General features: G+C 25.8%; 2 protein-coding genes across 3 annotated transcripts; both read left to right on the top strand.

The window, feature by feature from the left end:
- Positions 1-1,851: 1,851 nt before the first annotated feature.
- LOC112599781 (alpha-(1,6)-fucosyltransferase-like) lies at positions 1,852-10,223 on the top strand. The gene is given in 10 exon segments (XM_025346842.1): positions 1,852-2,054; positions 2,534-2,558; positions 3,032-3,379; positions 4,826-5,009; positions 5,094-5,299; positions 5,301-5,332; positions 9,288-9,464; positions 9,551-9,701; positions 9,793-10,053; positions 10,149-10,223. Coding segments are annotated over 10 exon segments (1,662 nt in total).
- A 3,705-nt stretch (positions 10,224-13,928) lies between these two features.
- On the top strand, positions 13,929-18,353 carry LOC112599663 (alpha-(1,6)-fucosyltransferase). Of its 2 annotated transcripts, none has more exons than XM_025346665.1 (9): positions 13,929-14,165; positions 15,770-15,994; positions 16,250-16,646; positions 16,717-16,903; positions 16,984-17,221; positions 17,322-17,498; positions 17,564-17,714; positions 17,778-18,038; positions 18,110-18,353. In XM_025346665.1, exons 2-9 carry the CDS (start codon positions 15,789-15,791, stop codon positions 18,194-18,196), a joined length of 1,704 nt encoding a protein of 567 aa, XP_025202450.1. In that variant the 5' UTR covers positions 13,929-14,165; positions 15,770-15,788; the 3' UTR covers positions 18,197-18,353. The 2 variants fall into 2 exon arrangements, with proteins under 2 accessions (XP_025202450.1, XP_025202449.1); XM_025346664.1 differs by lacking the exon at positions 13,929-14,165 and adding an exon at positions 14,560-14,814.
- Positions 18,354-18,885: the final 532 nt, after the last annotated feature.

Here is an 18,885-nt window from a genome sequence, read left to right as displayed (position 1 = left end):
CAAAACCTTTCATTATCCTACTAGCTTAGACTTTCTTCCAGGAAAACATATCCATCATACCCAGTATTATTTTTGTTTTAATCCGAACGGATGAATTTTATTTTGCCTAATACGAGTATTTGGGTTTACCTATATTTATAACCATTATTCACTATAATACAATTACATACTATTCTCAAATCCGTACAGCACACTTCTAATTTTGAACTAAGTAGGTACACACTTTGTGTTATTATTGGCTATCAAAAATAGAAGCTGTAATTAAACATAAGCCAACATAGTATTATATATGAACGTATTTAGGTAAATAAACATACAGTGCTTATACCATATTTTCGCTCCATTTTTTGAATTTAAAACTTTTAGACTATCTGTGCGTGAAGAGGGAAGGGAAAGTGTTTTAAATTGCGAGATAGACTTGCAATTCAATACTCATTATTGTGTGATCACTGATCATTAACTAGTAAATCTAACCTCGAAGAATATCGGGCTATACAATTACCTATGTTCTTTTCGCAAACAATTTTATATTATTTAGGTCATTGAACGAGTATTTCGTTAAATTCTCTATGTTATAACATAATACTCTGCCACAATGAAGTATTAACCACATCATTAATTAATAGTGTATATACAGCGCCACGTGCATATTGTAATAATATCCATTATAATATCATATTATGTACATCAACAAAACAAACAAATCGCACTGTACGCGATCTAAAAATATAAATCATAAAATTATGTGCACAGCGTACCTATCTAGGTACCACCTCTACTCAATTCACATAAATAAACAAATATATATAATATGTATCAGGAAGATATGACAACTATACCTTTATATCATATTTTAATGTGTCGGATCACCGTGATGCACGCTGTACATTATAAAATATAAATTATTATTATTTCATGTACATTGTACATGGTGCCTAAATATAATATAATTTTGTAAAATCATGTTTACGCGTGCAGTGTAATTGTTATTGTACGGACCTGTCATTGTTTAACCAAAAATATGCATGCATAATATTATAAATAAGCTTGTAAGTGATAATTATTATACTGCACTGTTTATAGATAATATATATAATAGTACATAGAATCACGTTATATCAACATTGGCATTGTTATTACTTACCAATACACAGAACCATGTATGCCTTCGTTCAATTGGCAATAAATTAATATTATATTCAAAGGTTTTTTTTAATAATATTGCTATAATCATAAAAAACGTATACGCGACCAATACATTTTGTAATGTAGTTTCTTAACGATTTTTTATTTCGTTTACGAGTTTAAGTACTTATATATATATATATATATATATATATATATAAATATACTTTGTGTACGTTTTTTATATTTTAAATAAGTAAGTATTACATTTTGTTAAGCACAACTAACATACATCTAAAAGTTCAATTTAAACATTTTTCGGATGTTTACATATTGATATTATTTATGTGAATTTGTTATTAAAAGTTAAATAATTGATTTTAAAATAAGACGAATATACTACCAATTCAAATGGTTATGAATGTAAACTTTTTGTTCAAGCAAAAGTCGGGTTTCACATATATTTAATATATCTCATAAAAACAGAAGTATATTTCATGACTTTATGATTACTGTTTTTAACAACCGTGATTAATTATTGTACATACAATACTTTAACTGAAGTCATTCAATACTTATTGTTATTTCACGCAAATTTACTTATTATTTTAAACTTGATATATTGTAAATTGCTTTATTTATTTAAAAAGAATGCTTATAATACACGTAATCCAGAAACCCTGAGCGGTTTTTTTATTTAAACAGAAACCGTGTACTTCCAGGATAATGAGGATAAAGTGGTCCATGAACATACTTGGATTTGTCGCATTTGTATTAATATTATTTATAGTTCTAATTTTTAAATACAACCAAGATGACTGCCAATTTCAAATTAATAACCGAAGACTAACCAAATATTTACAGACACTAGAAAATCTGAAGTTGGCCAATGACAAATTAAATGCTGAATTGGCCATCTTGAATGAAAAGTAATATTACATTTTTACTGCAATAATATACTAATATTCTAAATACGTGAGTCTTGAAGATTTTATTAAGATTTTCAATTGTTTGAATTTTCCATTATACCTATTTATATTTAGCTATTACAGTATTACAGTTATAGTACACTACATTACATATTGTAATGATACCTACTCATTGAATATATGCGCTTATATTTTCAAAGGCTTTTATTCTTCACAACAGTATGATTTGTTAGTGTTAATTAATTTATGAAATCATTATAATATTTATCATATTACCCTCGTATAATAATATAATTAATCTAATTCTAAGATGCCTTACGTCTACATATATCCATAAAATATGAACATTTTTACAATTTAAAAAAAAAAAACATTTTTAAATGAGCATTAATGACAAAACAATATCTTCAGAGCTCTGAGTATATAAATATTAGGATTGATGATAGAAATTATAAAAATTGTTTGTATTTTTGTTTTAGAATAAGAATCCAGCAAAGTAAAAAAGTAGGTACTTAACATAAAATATACACAGGGTGATATTTTTAACGAAATGAAACACTCGTTGTCTTGAATTACTCATAATATTATAATATTATATTAACTATTATGTAAATAAACTTTTGATTCTTTTTTTTTCAATTTATTCGTTTTAAATATAATAAATTTTCATAATAGTGTTAAATAAATAGAAAACCGGCAACATACTTGATTAAAACTTGTCATCAACGAAAGGTATAACATATTTTCTCACACTAATCTGCACAAATCTATATAGTTATTATATAGTTAATTCTACACTGTTTAAGGAAATGCACTGTTTCATTTTATAAAGATAACAAAAAGATAAATTTCTATTTAAAAAACACATTTATTTTAATTGAAGAAAAATTGATTTTAAATAAATAAAATAATTGAGTATTTCAGAGTAATGAGGGCTTTAAATAATATAATAAATAAATCAATCTGTAAACCTACAGGAATTGAAGGACATTGAACCAATCACCCCATCAAAAGACTACGAAGTTCTACGACGTCGTATTTTTTCAAACACCAAAGAATTTTGGTACTATATCAATTCTGGATTAGAATCATTAAATAAATCAATAAAAAATGTAGAACGTCTTCATGAAATTAAAAATATGGCCGGCGAACACTATCGATCTTTATTAAAAGACGTTTCCGGTTTGGCTGAAGTCGACAACTATTCGACGTGGAGACAACAAGAATCTGAAAGTTTAAGTAATTTAGTTCAAAACAGATTTAAAAAAATACAAAACCCGCCCAATTTATTCACAGCAAGACAGCTAGTTTGTACATTTAAAAAGGTTTGTAGCGACAGTATTATTCTGTCTCGGATAGTCTGGTCGAAATTATTTAATGCATATTTGAAATAAAAACAGCAAATATCTACATAATATAAACTATACTCTATGAAATAAATTGAATACAAAATACATTTTACTACCAAATTTTTAGGTTTAATATTTTTCATAGTTATATATTACAAAACAAATTTATACAATAATGATATTGGGATTTTTTTACCATAAACGCAAACAAAAATAAAACAAATATTAAAAACAAAATCTACGTTTCTTTTCAAAATATATTGTTTAATCTGGAATAAATTAATCACAGAATTTTGAAAGATCAATAAGTAATTTTTTTCAGTATCTTATAGCACCTATATATACAGTGCAGTGTAAACTTTAATGTTGAGAACACTTAATATCTTTGCGTAGATCCCTGCAATTTAAATTCTGTTTTTTAGTTGATTGTTATAACATAAAAATTTACATTTTTATAGTCTTTGAATTTTTTCAACTTACTTAAACACGCGCGTACACAGTAAAACTCTTTTTTTAATGACAATCACCTATTTAACCACTTATTTTTTTCACCTAAATTTTTAATGAATTTTTATAGTTATAATACTCGTTTTTTCTTCTTTAAGTTAAAATTTATACACAAATTAAAGTGAAAATTATATGGTAGTTAAAATTATAATAACGTGTAAATAGTATCTTAAAAAATAGGGGTAAATAAATTAATCCTAGAATAATTATTTTTAGAATTACAGTCAAAAACCTGAAAATTGTGTGCACTTTGCAAATTTTTTTGTGGATTTCTGTTAATTGGTCAATTTTTAAATTAGAAAGTTAGTTGAAGTACCAAAGTTCATTAAAAATATTAGGCAAATAAAATAAGTAGTTAAAATAGGTAGTTTTCATTAAAAAAAAAAAAAGAGATTTAATGTATATGCGCGCATCTATGTAAGTTAAGAAATTCAAAGGCAATAAAAATGTGTATTGTTATGTCATAACAACCAAAACCAACTAAAAACAGAATTCAAATTTTAGAGCGCTACGTAAAAATATTGAGTGTCACAATTAGCGTTTACCCACTGTTTAACAAAAAAGTTGTTTCTTTAATTTAACTGTTTAATGCCAAATAAAATAATTCTATTTAATATTTTGTTATAGCAACAAATCTACAAATAAAAAATATTAAGCATAAAATATTTCAATAATTAGGTACCTGTATTTAGATATTTTTAGTATTGCAAAAACAATATTTTAAAAATATTGGGATGTTGTAGTGTATCGTATGCCTAAATAATTATTCAACTATATATTATCGTTATTAGTAATAATAGATTTTTACAAAGCTTTCAGTAATAATAGTAATGATATCTTACTATAGGCATTTGTCTGTAATATATTATAAAACCAATATTAATAATATAAATATCATAAATTATAATGTTGCAGAATTGTGGGTTCAATTGTCAATTACACCATGTCGTATATTGTCTTATCGTCGCATACAATACTCAAAGAATGCTAGTTCTAGACTATAAAAATTGGACATATGGTGAAGCATGGCAAGATGTTTTCCTTCCATTGAGTGACTCGAATACTTTGTTAAAAAATGTATCAGTTGTTGAATGGCCAGGTAACTTAAATTAATCTTCAATAAGTAATTTTATAAAATTAATTTTCCAATTATTTTATATAATAATATGTATATTCAATACAGGCCATCAAAACTCTCAAATAATTCATTTACCCCCAATTGATTTAATTCACCCAAAACCTTATTTCTTGCCACAAGTGATACCTAATGACTTGGCTGAGCGGTTAACTGTCTTGCATGGAGATCCTATTGTATGGTGGATAGGTCAGATTCTTAAATACTTGCTCCGACTGCAAGAATCAACTAATTATATTTTAAATTATTACGCAAAAAAAACTCAAATTCCAAAAACCGATCGTTGGGTAACGTTTTAATAATGCCACTAATATTAAAAACAAGTATTTTTTTTATTAATTTCTAATATTGTACTATGTATAAAGAAACACCCTAAACTTTTTGGCAGGTATAAATCTACAAAATAAGTCTTAAAAAAATATGTATCATTCATTAGTAAAGATAATAATAAAATAAAATATTATATGTATGAAATACATTAAAAAATACAGTAACTTAATATTTTTAGACATTTAAATACCTAGTTGACATATTGTATATACATGTATTATTATTTTAACTCATAATTTAATATACTAACTACATAAACATAATTGTTCTCACCGAATAAATGTTACATTATTACCAATAACATTAAGTATTATGCTTCATATCTACAATTACATTATAATAAAAAAAAAAAGATCCACAACTAAAATATCAACATTGAATACAACATTTTTTGTTGACTTGTGATTCTGTAAACGAAATTTAAATATTAAAATAATGCTGTTTAATCTTAATGTAAGTTTGAAGCTAATATAGTATAGTATTTTTGCCAACTCACTTTTCTGTATAATAATTATCTAATAATATTATATAAGTATACAGATAGAGTAAATACAAATGCTTAAACAAAATACTAAGACTAATTTAAAATAAAATTTTTTTACTTTTAAATGTACATAACAGACAAAACACTACCTTATTAACTAAACAAATATTTATTTTTAATACAATATATAATGTACGCGTTAAAATGCTTATAATACTGGATAATCCATTAAACGCTAAATTTTAACGTAAGACACTCATAATTTCAAGATAAAATACTAATGTTTTGAAAACATTTACATATTTTTAGATGTTAAAACATTTGATTAGAGAAAAATTATATCGTTAACATATTTACTGTTAAAAATGTTTAATTGTTTACTTTTTTATACAATATGCATTTATAATTTCATATTACTAAGCAGAATATTTTTCAGAGTATTTTAATCTATACAAAAAAAAAAAATTCTAGACAAACTATTTATTAGTTAAGTAGTGAACCAACATTTTTACACCACTCTAAACTTCTAAATTGTAAATACTCATAACTCATAAATTACTCATCCTAAATTTTATTTGTATGCATTTAAGTACAGTAGAACATCGATTATCCAAACCTTCGTTATACAAACCCACTATTATCCGAATTACAATTGCCTTATCCGAACGTTAAAATATAATATCGATTTTATTAATATCTTAATTTATTTATTTTATAAATAAATTGCTTCAAAAGTCATCTTCACTGCATGATAAGTTAGATTTCCGTAAAAAAATTCTAACGTATGTGAAATTTTACAAGGATTTCATCTAAAAAAAAATCATCTATTATCAAAATTTGCAAGCACATTGGCAATATTGTTATTGAGATCAATAATTATGAACTTCCGTGTATTCATAGATACATATTTTATACAAAGAATACTTTAATACTTTTAAATATAAAACACTAATTTTAATTTTTTAAATAATTACATACATTTTACTCTTTTCTTTATAGAATAATAATAAATACTGAAATATACAAATAAAAATTTTTGCTTTGACAAATAATTGTAATGTTTTTACTTATAGTTTTATATTATAGCAATAAGTTAAGTTGTATGGGGCATTTTGAATCATGGCTTTTCTATTTTTTTGCATAAATAAACCTTATATTTTTCATATTGAGTATATGTCTTGTCACTTCATTCTAGTTTTTTGCATTGACGTCTTTCTATACTTCAGCAAGACCAATTATATTGTCCATTCAATCGTACACTCGTACTTCAAAGTTTGGTACATAAACAGTTGGTTTTATTTTTATTTTCTAAAAAAGCTTGCCTTCCTCTTGTTGATTTTTTATATTGTTGACAAAAACTAACAGCAACTTCCGTTTTGAATTTTGCCAAAATTTATTTATTCCCATGAAATTTTTTACAAATCAACCACGAGCTTACTAATTTCATGTCCAGTTGGGTAATGATAAAGCATTTCATAAACCATTTTTTAGTTCTTATACTAATTTTTTAACAACTAATTATCGAATGCATCATATCAACGCCACTCATGTGTTTATGTATTTATATGAATTTATTTATGTTTTTTTATGACCAGTAGCTCCTTAAATTTAGGATGTGAACTATCAATACTATTATTACAAAATCTAATTATTGTTCGTCATCAGTTTTATTAATATTGACACTTTTCATAGAATTTTGTTGCGCATGAAAAATTCTAGTTTGTTCTAAAAAGTTAAGTTTAAAATGTAATTTGCTAGACAACCAGATTTAATGAATTTTATGTGTTCAAAGTTTGTCACAAAATTACTCTATTTCTAAACTATTTTGAGCTTTTCTTTAAGATTAGAAATATATTTTTAGAACGAGAATCATGTATTTAAAATATGTAAGTATTGCTTTCAATTTTTTTTTTTTTTTAGAGACGTTTTTAGACACACAAATGTTAGAACTAGCAGCTGATAATGACGATAAATTATTATCTGCTATTATCTCGGGATTATTTTCAACTCAAATATTTTCAATATTGTACTTGCTAAAAAGTTCAATTGTGAAATCGTTAGCTATTTCAATTGGTAGCGAACTATTCTCGCGGTAATAAGTCGACAAGTGAAAACTTCATTTGATTTATCGGGTTGACTATTTGGGAGTAAATAATGAACAGAATTTGGTTCGTCATCGTATTAAAATACATATTTAATTAGATACATCGTATTAAAATATATATGTATATTGTATAAATATAAAGAAATATCCTTACATGGTTAATCAAAGATATAAACAACTCATCATAATTTATTTCATCACTAAATTCATCATCAATTTCATCAAGAATATTATAAATAAGATTTTCAATATCTTTTTCAATTAATTTTTCTATTTTTTAAAGTTAAAAATATTTAAATAATAATAAAAATATTTACGTCAAACAAAATAATAAATAATAATAATCGTTTAATCAGCGTCAACGCTATACGGACAAATATGCCATAATACAATATATAACAGGCAGCATGGAAGGTCGTAAATGACCTCATAACTATAATCAATATAAATACAAGAGTGTTCAAGAATATTTTTTTTAAAACTATATCGAATATTATTTATAGATTCCCAAGTAGTTTTCGAACAGTGTAACTATTATTTTCGAACTAAAAAATTACATCAATGTTGCCAATATAATGTCAAAAGCACTTAGTCACAATAAAATTTTATATCATCAAAAATATTTATCAAATGAAATTATTTTTCATTTTATATAATTTCTAATTTTAGAACCTTGTTAAAAACAAATAATAATATATTTGATAATGTAGATTTATCATGATAAAGTACAAATCTTTATCTATTATTGAGTAACACAAAGACAAATAAAGTAAACTGGTCACTTTAGTGACCTTATGATTAGTGGAGGGTTACTTTTATAACATACATAATATAATAGATGCATGAACGTTTTGTAGAAAATCGAGATGCGATGGATTTACCATAAATATATACCAAATATATATTCTTATATATTTTTAAAAGATGTAATTGTTTTTAAAATTTAAATATAATAATAAATAATTATCATAATAACAATTATATACAATAATAAAACTTGTTTAATTTTTGGTAATATTTATAACTATAAATATTGATAAACACATGTACATTATACGTTTATACGTATATAAATATATATAATTTCCAATATTCAAACTTTCACATAACCGAAAAAGTACGGTCTCAATTAACTCGGATAATCGAGGTTCTACTGTACTCCTATTATGCAATAAAGAATTATACATAACACATATTTTTATAGTTAAAAAAGTAATTCATTTAAAAAAAAAATTAATGATAGAGAAAATATTAAAATATATTGTGTTTTACGCGTTAAATAGATTACCTAAAATTTAAGTATGTGTAAACCGTATGTGTTTAGATTGCACATAAGGAGAACAGACAAACTCATCAGTGAAACTAGTATACACACGCTAGATGAATACATGGTTCACGTTGAAGATTATTATAAACGAAAAAAGCTGAGTGGTAAAGTTAATCAGAAAAGAATTTATTTAGCTACAAATGAGCCAACATTGTTTGATGAAGCCAAACGCAAATATGTAAATTAAATAAATAATATTTAAATAGCATATCCATTGTCCGCGAACACTGTATTCTACATTTATACGTTAAATTTTTTAGTTATCCCGAATACGAAATAGTTGGTTCCGAAGACATATCTAAAACAGCGACCATGAAAAATCAAAACTTTAAAAAAGTTTTAAATGGTAGAATTGTTGACATACATTTTTTATCACTTAGCGACCACTTAGTTTGTACTTTCTCGTCACAGGTACCTATGACTATTTAATTAAAAAGTATCCAAGTTACCATAATTTAACTACTTTATATCAATTTGAATTAAACTCTTTTATAATTTATAGATGTGTCGAATAGCTTATGAAATAATGAACAGTCTTCATCCCGATGCATCAGCTCAGTACACATCATTAGATGATATATATTATTTTTATGGTCAAGATCATAGGTTAAACGAAGCGGTATTATCCCATAAGGCTAATAAACTATACAAAATAGATTTACAAGTAGGAGATCAAATCTTTGTGGATAGTAATCATTGGAACGGTTATTCAAAAGGCCAAAATTTAAGAACGGGATTAGTAGGACTTTATCCTACATATAAAGTAATTATATAGATACATGTGTAAATCATTATTCATTATTTATCCATTTTTTACATATTATACCATATAAATTTTAATAAAACTGTATGTTTTAGGTCATTTCGAAAATCGAAACAGCAACAATTACAGATAGCAAAAATAAAAAGGATGAAGTACGAAAGACTAGCTAACCAGCAAGTAATGTCAATTAATACTTGAATGTGTTATTTTTTTTCATGGTGTAAAATTTTTTTAAATAAATATATAATATGTATACATTAAAATACTTAAAAAGACAAAAATTAACTAATGTTTTTCAAAGATCCTATTATATTCCATTAGAAATGTTTGCTAAATTCAACCAAAACAATAATATTTTTTAACATGAGTATTGTCAACATTACTTACCTATATAGTATAAATTATGCATAAAATTAAGTACGTTTAATACAAAGGATAGAAATTAGTTTTAATTTAAAACAATCAAATCTTCTGATTCAAAATCTGGCAAATGATAGTCATCAAAGATATCTGAAACAAAAATGTTGTTAAGATAAACTATATACTTGTCTAGTAGTGTAAAAATAAAGTGTCATTATTGGCTTATTGTTTTCGTCAAAATTATATTACCATATTTTGTCTTTATAATATACTTGGCAATCTTGACTTATACTCGTATTGTATTTTGTATCAAATTAAACAGATCGTACCTACATTTTTTTTAATTAAAAACGGTTAACATATAGGTAGTTGCGAATTACGTTTTACGTTTATATTGTTTATTTCGCATCAGCAAATATTTAAAACATTGTCTGCCATGTTTTTTTAACATAATATTATGACACATACGTATTATATTTACTCGTTTGTATATATTTTTTGAAGGATAATGCTTGAAGTTATTTATGAATTTTTCGATTAACTATCATATTTATCTATTTATTTATAGGTATAAATTCTTATCGGCTTTTACTTATGTCATAAATTATAAAATAATATATAAACATCGTTAATCATTACTTAAGACAATATAATTTATAACTGGGAACCGGATTTATATTCATAAAAATTCTTAAAATATGCTTCTAAAAATTGAATCGAAAATATTTCATTTAAAATTATGTAAAAAATAAGTATTAATTAATTAAATATTAAAAAAGGGTATAAAAAGTATTTTGTCTTCTTCGTCATTTTACATTCTTTATCTTCAATGTAAAAAATATTAGCCCATATTAATAAAAAATTAAAACAAAAATTAATCTATATTAATATATTTTATACATTTATTGCATATAAGTAATAAATATGTCGTCTTATCTTTGGCAATAACAACCGGTAGTAATTTTATTGATATTATATTGTGACTATGAACGTGAAAATTCGACAAAAAATAAATATAATATATAGTATAGATAATAATATACACTATACAACTACTAATATGAATTCAATATACATTTAATAGGTAAAATCGTTGAAATATGCAAAATACAATTAAACTAGTATTATTTTAATAAGAATGATCTAAATCGGAGACAATTATTCTCATTAGATTTCCATTACCTAATTCCAATTTCCAATACATATATACATTTGCATATTAATCTGGTCCCTATTTATGAATAAGGAAACCTAGATGAATCAATCAATCTTTAGGTGGAGTAGTTTTACTAAAAAGTTTTAATTTGTCCTTAGCCGCTTATTATTCCTGAAAGAACTAAAATTTAAAACTACTATAACAAATTCATAATAATTACAAGGATAATAAATATTTGATAAGAAACCTATATAACTTATGAACTTTCTCTAAATCTGTTCAATTAATTTTATTTCAATTTGAAAATAACTGTTTTATATAATATCAAGTCATACTCAAAAATACACAGTACGTACAATAGTAGAATAAAATGTTATAAAAAACATGGTAGCCGGTAGGTATTAAATTGAGATTATTAATGTGTCATCGTAAAAATCCAAGAAATCGTATAACTGAATTATAATCTACATTAAATCTAAAGATTTAATATGATTCTTAAATAATTTATCTTGAAAATTCAATTTAAAGGTGATTAATTCATAGTTGAGAAAACTGTAATCAATGAGATTCCGTGATCAACAGAATATAACTTTACACTCATATTCCACCAGGCCTATGTAGTATGTACCTACCTCCTAATATCTGAGTATACAATGTAGCAAAGTTTATTTTTTATCATAGTATAATGTACCTAGAGGTCGGATTTTTATGATTTTACATGTTTATTTCTAGTGTTTGCAGTTAAATGAAAATATAATATTATACTTACGACTCGTAAAAAACATTTTATTTTTCATAAAAACATACTTCAAGGATTAGAAAATTTTAATACATTACTATGAGAATAACAATGTTTTTATTTTTGCAAATATTTTTTCGAAAAAAATTATTAAATAATAATAATATTACATATTATTGTTATGTACAATTTATGCACCAATTAATTGTTATTGTAAACAAAATTAACTAAATTAAAAATATTGAATAATTTGAATAATTATTCTTTTTTACAGAATATTAAAATAATATTTTGCACTTTGAAGTATTTAAAACATCATATTTAAAAGATTTTAAGAGAGTATAAATTCGACCTCTAATAATGACAATTATATTATTATAATGATAACCACATGTGATTCATATATTATACATAACCTTGAGGTGGTCTCGACATTGGACCCATTCGAATATTTTTACAAACAGGAAAAAACCACTGAGAGTCGATTTACATACCCGGTATAACAAAATATCAGTTAACGAAATCATTATTTTAAAAACCGATTTTTCTCCCAAATAGTTTTAACGGGCTGTAACCAGTGCACACGTACAATACAATAATAATTAATATTTTATATTATTTTGGAATCTACATCTGTATTTCGGACATGAGACAATACAACCAGAACAATAAATAATGACATCATCTAATAATTTATACACCTATAGAGATGATTGGTGTTATTCTCATATAGATATAAACGCAATTGGTTTGAGGACAACGGCACGGTCACGCATAGTATAGATAGATTTCCGCCATATAGATATCAGTGGCATACCCACGATGGAATGGGGAGGTATAAGTGTCAAACCCTATTCCCCTTAATCGTTGTATTTATGGTATACCTATATTGTATATTTGAGTACCTATAACCAAATAAAATAATATCGCCATACTAGTCATATTACCAATAGGTACATAAATTATTTATAATTTTATTATCATTTGATTGTAGGTACGATAAACCCAATACCTAGCTATAAATGTAAAAAAAATAATAAAGTGAATGAATTATGTCAAGAATAAATAATAATACTATAGCGATAGTGACTTGAGTCGCAAAAATTATTATAAATTGTAAATGTGAATACGACGGGATAATAAAATTATCTAACACTCAAGTAGGTACAAGTGAAACAAATTTTTGAGATATCCTATTTGAAAAATTGTATCGCATCGCATCATGTACTCATGTTTCCTCACGCACCTTTCCCTATCTGTTACCCACAAGCTCTATAATTACGATGCTGAACTACAAAAACAGTCGGAAGGAACTAGGAAATTATAAACGCGTGAGAGTAGGTACGCAATACACATATTTTGATATTTTAATATATTCGACGATCGCGATACGGTTTTTTACGAACGCATCCGGTGCCATTGTACTTTTGTGGGGTTTTTATTTCGTTTGATTTCAACGGTGCGTCGTTGTTATTATTACTATTATTATATTATAATATAATTACCTCCGCGCCCGACCGCCTCGTCAATTACGGTCGCGGTAGTAGCGCGAATGAATAATATAATAATAATATTATGTAGTATTAAATGGACGAACCGACGCAGAGACGATCGACCATGATGACGTCCTTAGCGAGTCAATTATTAAACTCGTTTTCGTAGTTCATACTACATGTGTACACATCATTACAACAATGCACTGCAGCAATATTGTTATATTATTTATTAATATTATTATTATCGTTTAACGTCCCGCAAGACTGCACATAATATGATATTATGTCTACGTATCGAATGAAATTTATTTCGCTTTGCGACAAAATAACGACGACGACAACAACATAACCGCATAAATAGGTAAGTAGTAATTGATAATTGATATTTATTAATGGTAGGTAGCCAATAAGTATTTTCGTCTGAATGACAAGTCCTACAGGCTACAGATAACAGATTTAAATTTATATTTTAATTTTATATTATAAGATTATTGCCGGTCGCCACAATCGCCCGTCGGGGTATAAAAAATTAAAAGAACGGCAGACGCGGGCGGCCAATGCTGAACGCCGATAATATATCTTATAATATAATTATTTTATAAATGTACATTGTACAATCATCGACTTTTCTACCGTCAGACGATAGTTCGGCTCCGTTTTCTAATTTTCTTCCTCCTTTATCTACTACGGCAACACTTAGCGAGGGTGATAACACAAGAAACTGATAACGCACGCGCGCCCCCGAGATAATACATAATAAATAAAAAAAAAGTCACTAGTCACTACTGGCTAGTTGGAATTGCAGTGACCCGAACGCCGGTCTTCCGAACGTCGTCCGCTGGCGAAAAACGATTTATAATTCAAGTATAAATTTATCGTTAAGACTCGCGAGAGTCTGATCCGATCCAAGTCTCTGTTTACTCGAGTCCTCCAATGACGACTTTTCAACAGCTAAGCGGACGACGGTCGTGTGACATCTCCAGTTTGCCTACATGGTGATGATCGTCCAGGTAAAATAAACGAAAATTTCTTTTCACTCTTCTGTAGGCAACAAGTGAACCTATGATTTGTGTTCGTAGGGGCACGAACGGTGATAGTCCGACTACCCGTAAGACAGTAACATTAAAGTTTCCGTGCATATTTTAAAATTATTATATTGTATATTATGTTCCATATTTAGCTTATTTGGGTATGAATTAATAATAGTAGACATGTCTTTAATTAATATTTGAATAAATTATATCATTTAACAGTGAAGTATAAATTATTGATTATTGTTAATCAGAAATCCATTGCATGACTGATTAATATTATTAGTAAAGTGAAGTTGTATTTCTTTCATATTTTTTTTTTTTTTATCTATTCATATAGTTTTGATTATTTGTGAATTCTTAACCTTTTTCCTAATTATTAACACTTAAGTACTTAAATACAAAATTTGTAAAATACTTCTATTGTTAAATCCTAGCTAATATCTATGAATAAATATGTAGGCACTTATACCTATAATATTTTTTTTGTATCAAAATAATTTATTATTTATTTAATAATATTATCCTCAGTAAGCTCAATAATAACGCAATTAGAAAAATATGTCTACAATGATATATAATTAAAGACAATTTTGATTATACCCACCTTGCTTAATATAAATAACTATATCTCATTTACGTATATATATTTAGTTGGTATAAAAGATTTCTAGATTTTTTTTTTACTATGGATAGTTAGAATTATTTTAACTATCCATAATATAAATTTCACCAAAATATTAATGACCAGTTTAATAAAACCATTGAGTACATACCATTTAAACACTTAAAATTTGTTTATTTGTTTTAATATTTATAAACCTTTTTTTTTTTCATTTTATTTAAATGATTGTTATAAACTTACATGTTTATTACTGTATACTATCAATAGTTAGTTTTAATTCTTAGTTCGTTTTTATTAAATATTTTACAGGATCAATAATTATTAAAACATGAGACAGCAGGGATGGCTGCGCATTTTGGCGTTTTTAGCATTTTCATGGATAGCATTTCTTTTGGTGACTGTTAAGCTTGTTAGACAACAAGATTCAACCGATACAGACTCATCTCAAAGACTGGCCAGAGCTCTTCGAGAACTTGAAAAATTACATAAAAGCAATGCTGAGCTCAATGCTTTAGTATTGGATTTGAATTACAAGTATTAATTATTTTTATAATATATAACAAACGTTTTAAATCTTAAATTTAATAAGCAATATTGAAACTATTTTATTTTTGTTTTCTATATTTTAATAAGTATGTTTAAATTTCATTTGAACTGTTGCCAATAGTTGTAATAATATTTTACAGCATATGATTTAATATAATTGTTATACTTTAACTATTTTTTTTTCAGATTCAATATACTATTATCAAAAATTAACCTCCAGTTTTTGTTTTTTTTTTTTTATAGTCCAAGAATAGATAATAAGAAAATTCTTTTGTCTTATTTCCAAAATTCTAAAGGAAGTGGGTTAAATGGTCCATCTGAAGAATATGAACTTTCACGTCGCCGTATATTTTCAAACACTAATGAACTTTGGTATTATGTTAACTCTGAATTACAATCATTAGTCAAAGAAAGTGATGGTGTTAGAGTAGAACACATTTCAAAAATAAAAGATATTATTGGTGAACACTATAGATCTTTATTAAAAGATATAACAAGCTTAGCTGATGTTGATGGTCATGCTGTATGGAGACAACATGAATCTGAAAATTTAAGTAATTTAGTTCAAAAAAGATTAAAACATTTACAAAACCCTTCAGATTGTGCCAAAGCAAGAAAACTAGTTTGCGACCTAAATAAGGTTTGTTGTTTTAAATTCTTCATATTTTTTTTTATTTTAAAAATCTAAATAATTTATTTTATGTTTACAGGGTTGTGGATATGGTTGTCAATTACATCATGTAGTTTATTGTTTTATCGTTGCATATGCGACAGAAAGAACATTAATTTTGAGATCTAAAGGTTGGAGGTATTCCAAAGGAGGATGGCAAGATGTATTCTTACCATTGAGTGATACGTGTCTTTTACCAAATGGAGAAACAACTAACAGGTGGCCAGGTAATTAATAATTACAATTATTGAATTTGTATCATTGAATTATCTATTAACTTAAGATAACTTAATATCATAAATTTTAGGTCATCAAAATACTCAAGTTATTACTTTACCTATAATTGATTCAATCAATCCAAGACCTCCTTTTCTTCCTCTTGCATTACCTGAAGACTTAGCCCCCAGATTGAATGTATTACATGGAGATCCTGTAGTTTGGTGGATAGGCCAATTTCTTAAGTATATGCTCCGACCACAACCAGCTACAAGTAATAAACTAGATGAATATGCCAAAAAAGTTAAGTTCCAAAAACCAATTGTTGGGTAAGTCTTTATTTAATTTTTAATGTTTTTTAAAGTTAATTATTATTATAAACTTGTTTACTGTGGTTGTCTTTATTATATACATAATATTTTTGTATAGAGTACACATTAGAAGAACCGACAAAGTTGGTACTGAAGCTGCATTCCATAAACTAGATGAATATATGGTCCATGTTGAACAGTATTATAAATATAAAGAACTAACTGATAAAGTCGATAAAAAAAGAGTTTATTTAGCTACAGATGAACCAAAACTATTTTCTGAAGCTAAACGCAAGTGTGTAAAACACTAAAATGTGTATATAAATAATTATCTGCATAATTACTTTTTACATACTCTAGGTATCCTGAATATGAAATAGTTGGTGATGAAGATATTTCTAAAACTGCATCAATCAGCAAACGCTATTCTGATCAATCATTAAGTGGTATCATAACTGACATACATTTTTTGTCTCTTAGTGACTACTTAGTATGTACTTTTTCATCACAGGTAATAGACAGAGTAGAGATTATTTATTAAATTGATTTTAAATTATATTCCTGTCATTTACAGGTATGTCGAGTAGCCTATGAAATAATGAACAGTCTTCATCCTGATGCGTCAACTCTGTATAAATCTTTAGACGACATATATTATTATGGTGGTCAAAAACGCAGACTTCATGTAGCTGTATTACCTCATAAGGCAAATGGACCACATGAAATGAATTTACTAGTTGGCGATGAAATTGCTGTTGCCGGTAACCATTGGGATGGTTATTCAAAAGGAACAAATTTAAGAACAAAAGAAAGTGGCTTGTATCCTACATTTAAGGTTTGTACTATATAATAACAATTCCTCATGAAAAATTGTATTTAAATATTTAAATAAATTTCTCATTTCAGGTGTCTCCAAAAATTGAAACCGCACCTTTCGCCAGTTATCCAGGTATAACTCTAAGTACTAACGAATTACAAGAACAAAAAAGGTAACTACAATACTGATAATATATAGACTTACACAAATAGGTAACAGTTATGTGCTCATATAGCCCAAAGCTTGGACAATTATATTCTACCAGATAAGTAACATAATTATATATATATATATGTATTATAGAATAATTTAAAAATGTTTGAACATTTTTAATTATTTAATTAGGTACAAATAATTTTAGTGCAATGAAGTTTAACTAAATGTTATTTATATATATTACAGCTAAATTAATTTCAATTTTTCTGTGATCGTTTCTTGATTTAATATTAAATATTAATTATTTTTTGCTCTCTACTGTATCGACTAGTCCTTATATGCTACTTAAAATGACACTTGTATTGTTATGCTATCTACCAATAAATTATTATGGTCATATGCTATTTGTTCCCTAACAAACCATTAGAAAAATAGTTAACTATATTTGATATTTATTTCTTAAATTGTCACAAATTTTTAAATCCATGTAAAAATAAATATTAATTTATTCTAGTAATCTATATCTGAAGTAACCTATCAAACATTTATTTTTTGTGATAACTACTTATCTTACAGTCATAGAAAATATCCAACACCGATTGACTAACCTATTTATATGAATACTGATCTCATTTTTTTTTTTGTTTTTTTGAGTCCCAATATTGATTATTATTAAAAAAATTTAGCTAAAGAAATTTCTCAATAGTAA

Source organism: Melanaphis sacchari, unplaced genomic scaffold (genome assembly GCF_002803265.2).
Source record: "Melanaphis sacchari strain LSU unplaced genomic scaffold, SCAv2.0 Contig54_pilon_pilon, whole genome shotgun sequence".
Classification (NCBI taxonomy): Eukaryota; Metazoa; Arthropoda; class Insecta; order Hemiptera; family Aphididae; genus Melanaphis; species Melanaphis sacchari.
This window is presented reverse-complemented; position numbering and strand designations above follow the sequence as displayed.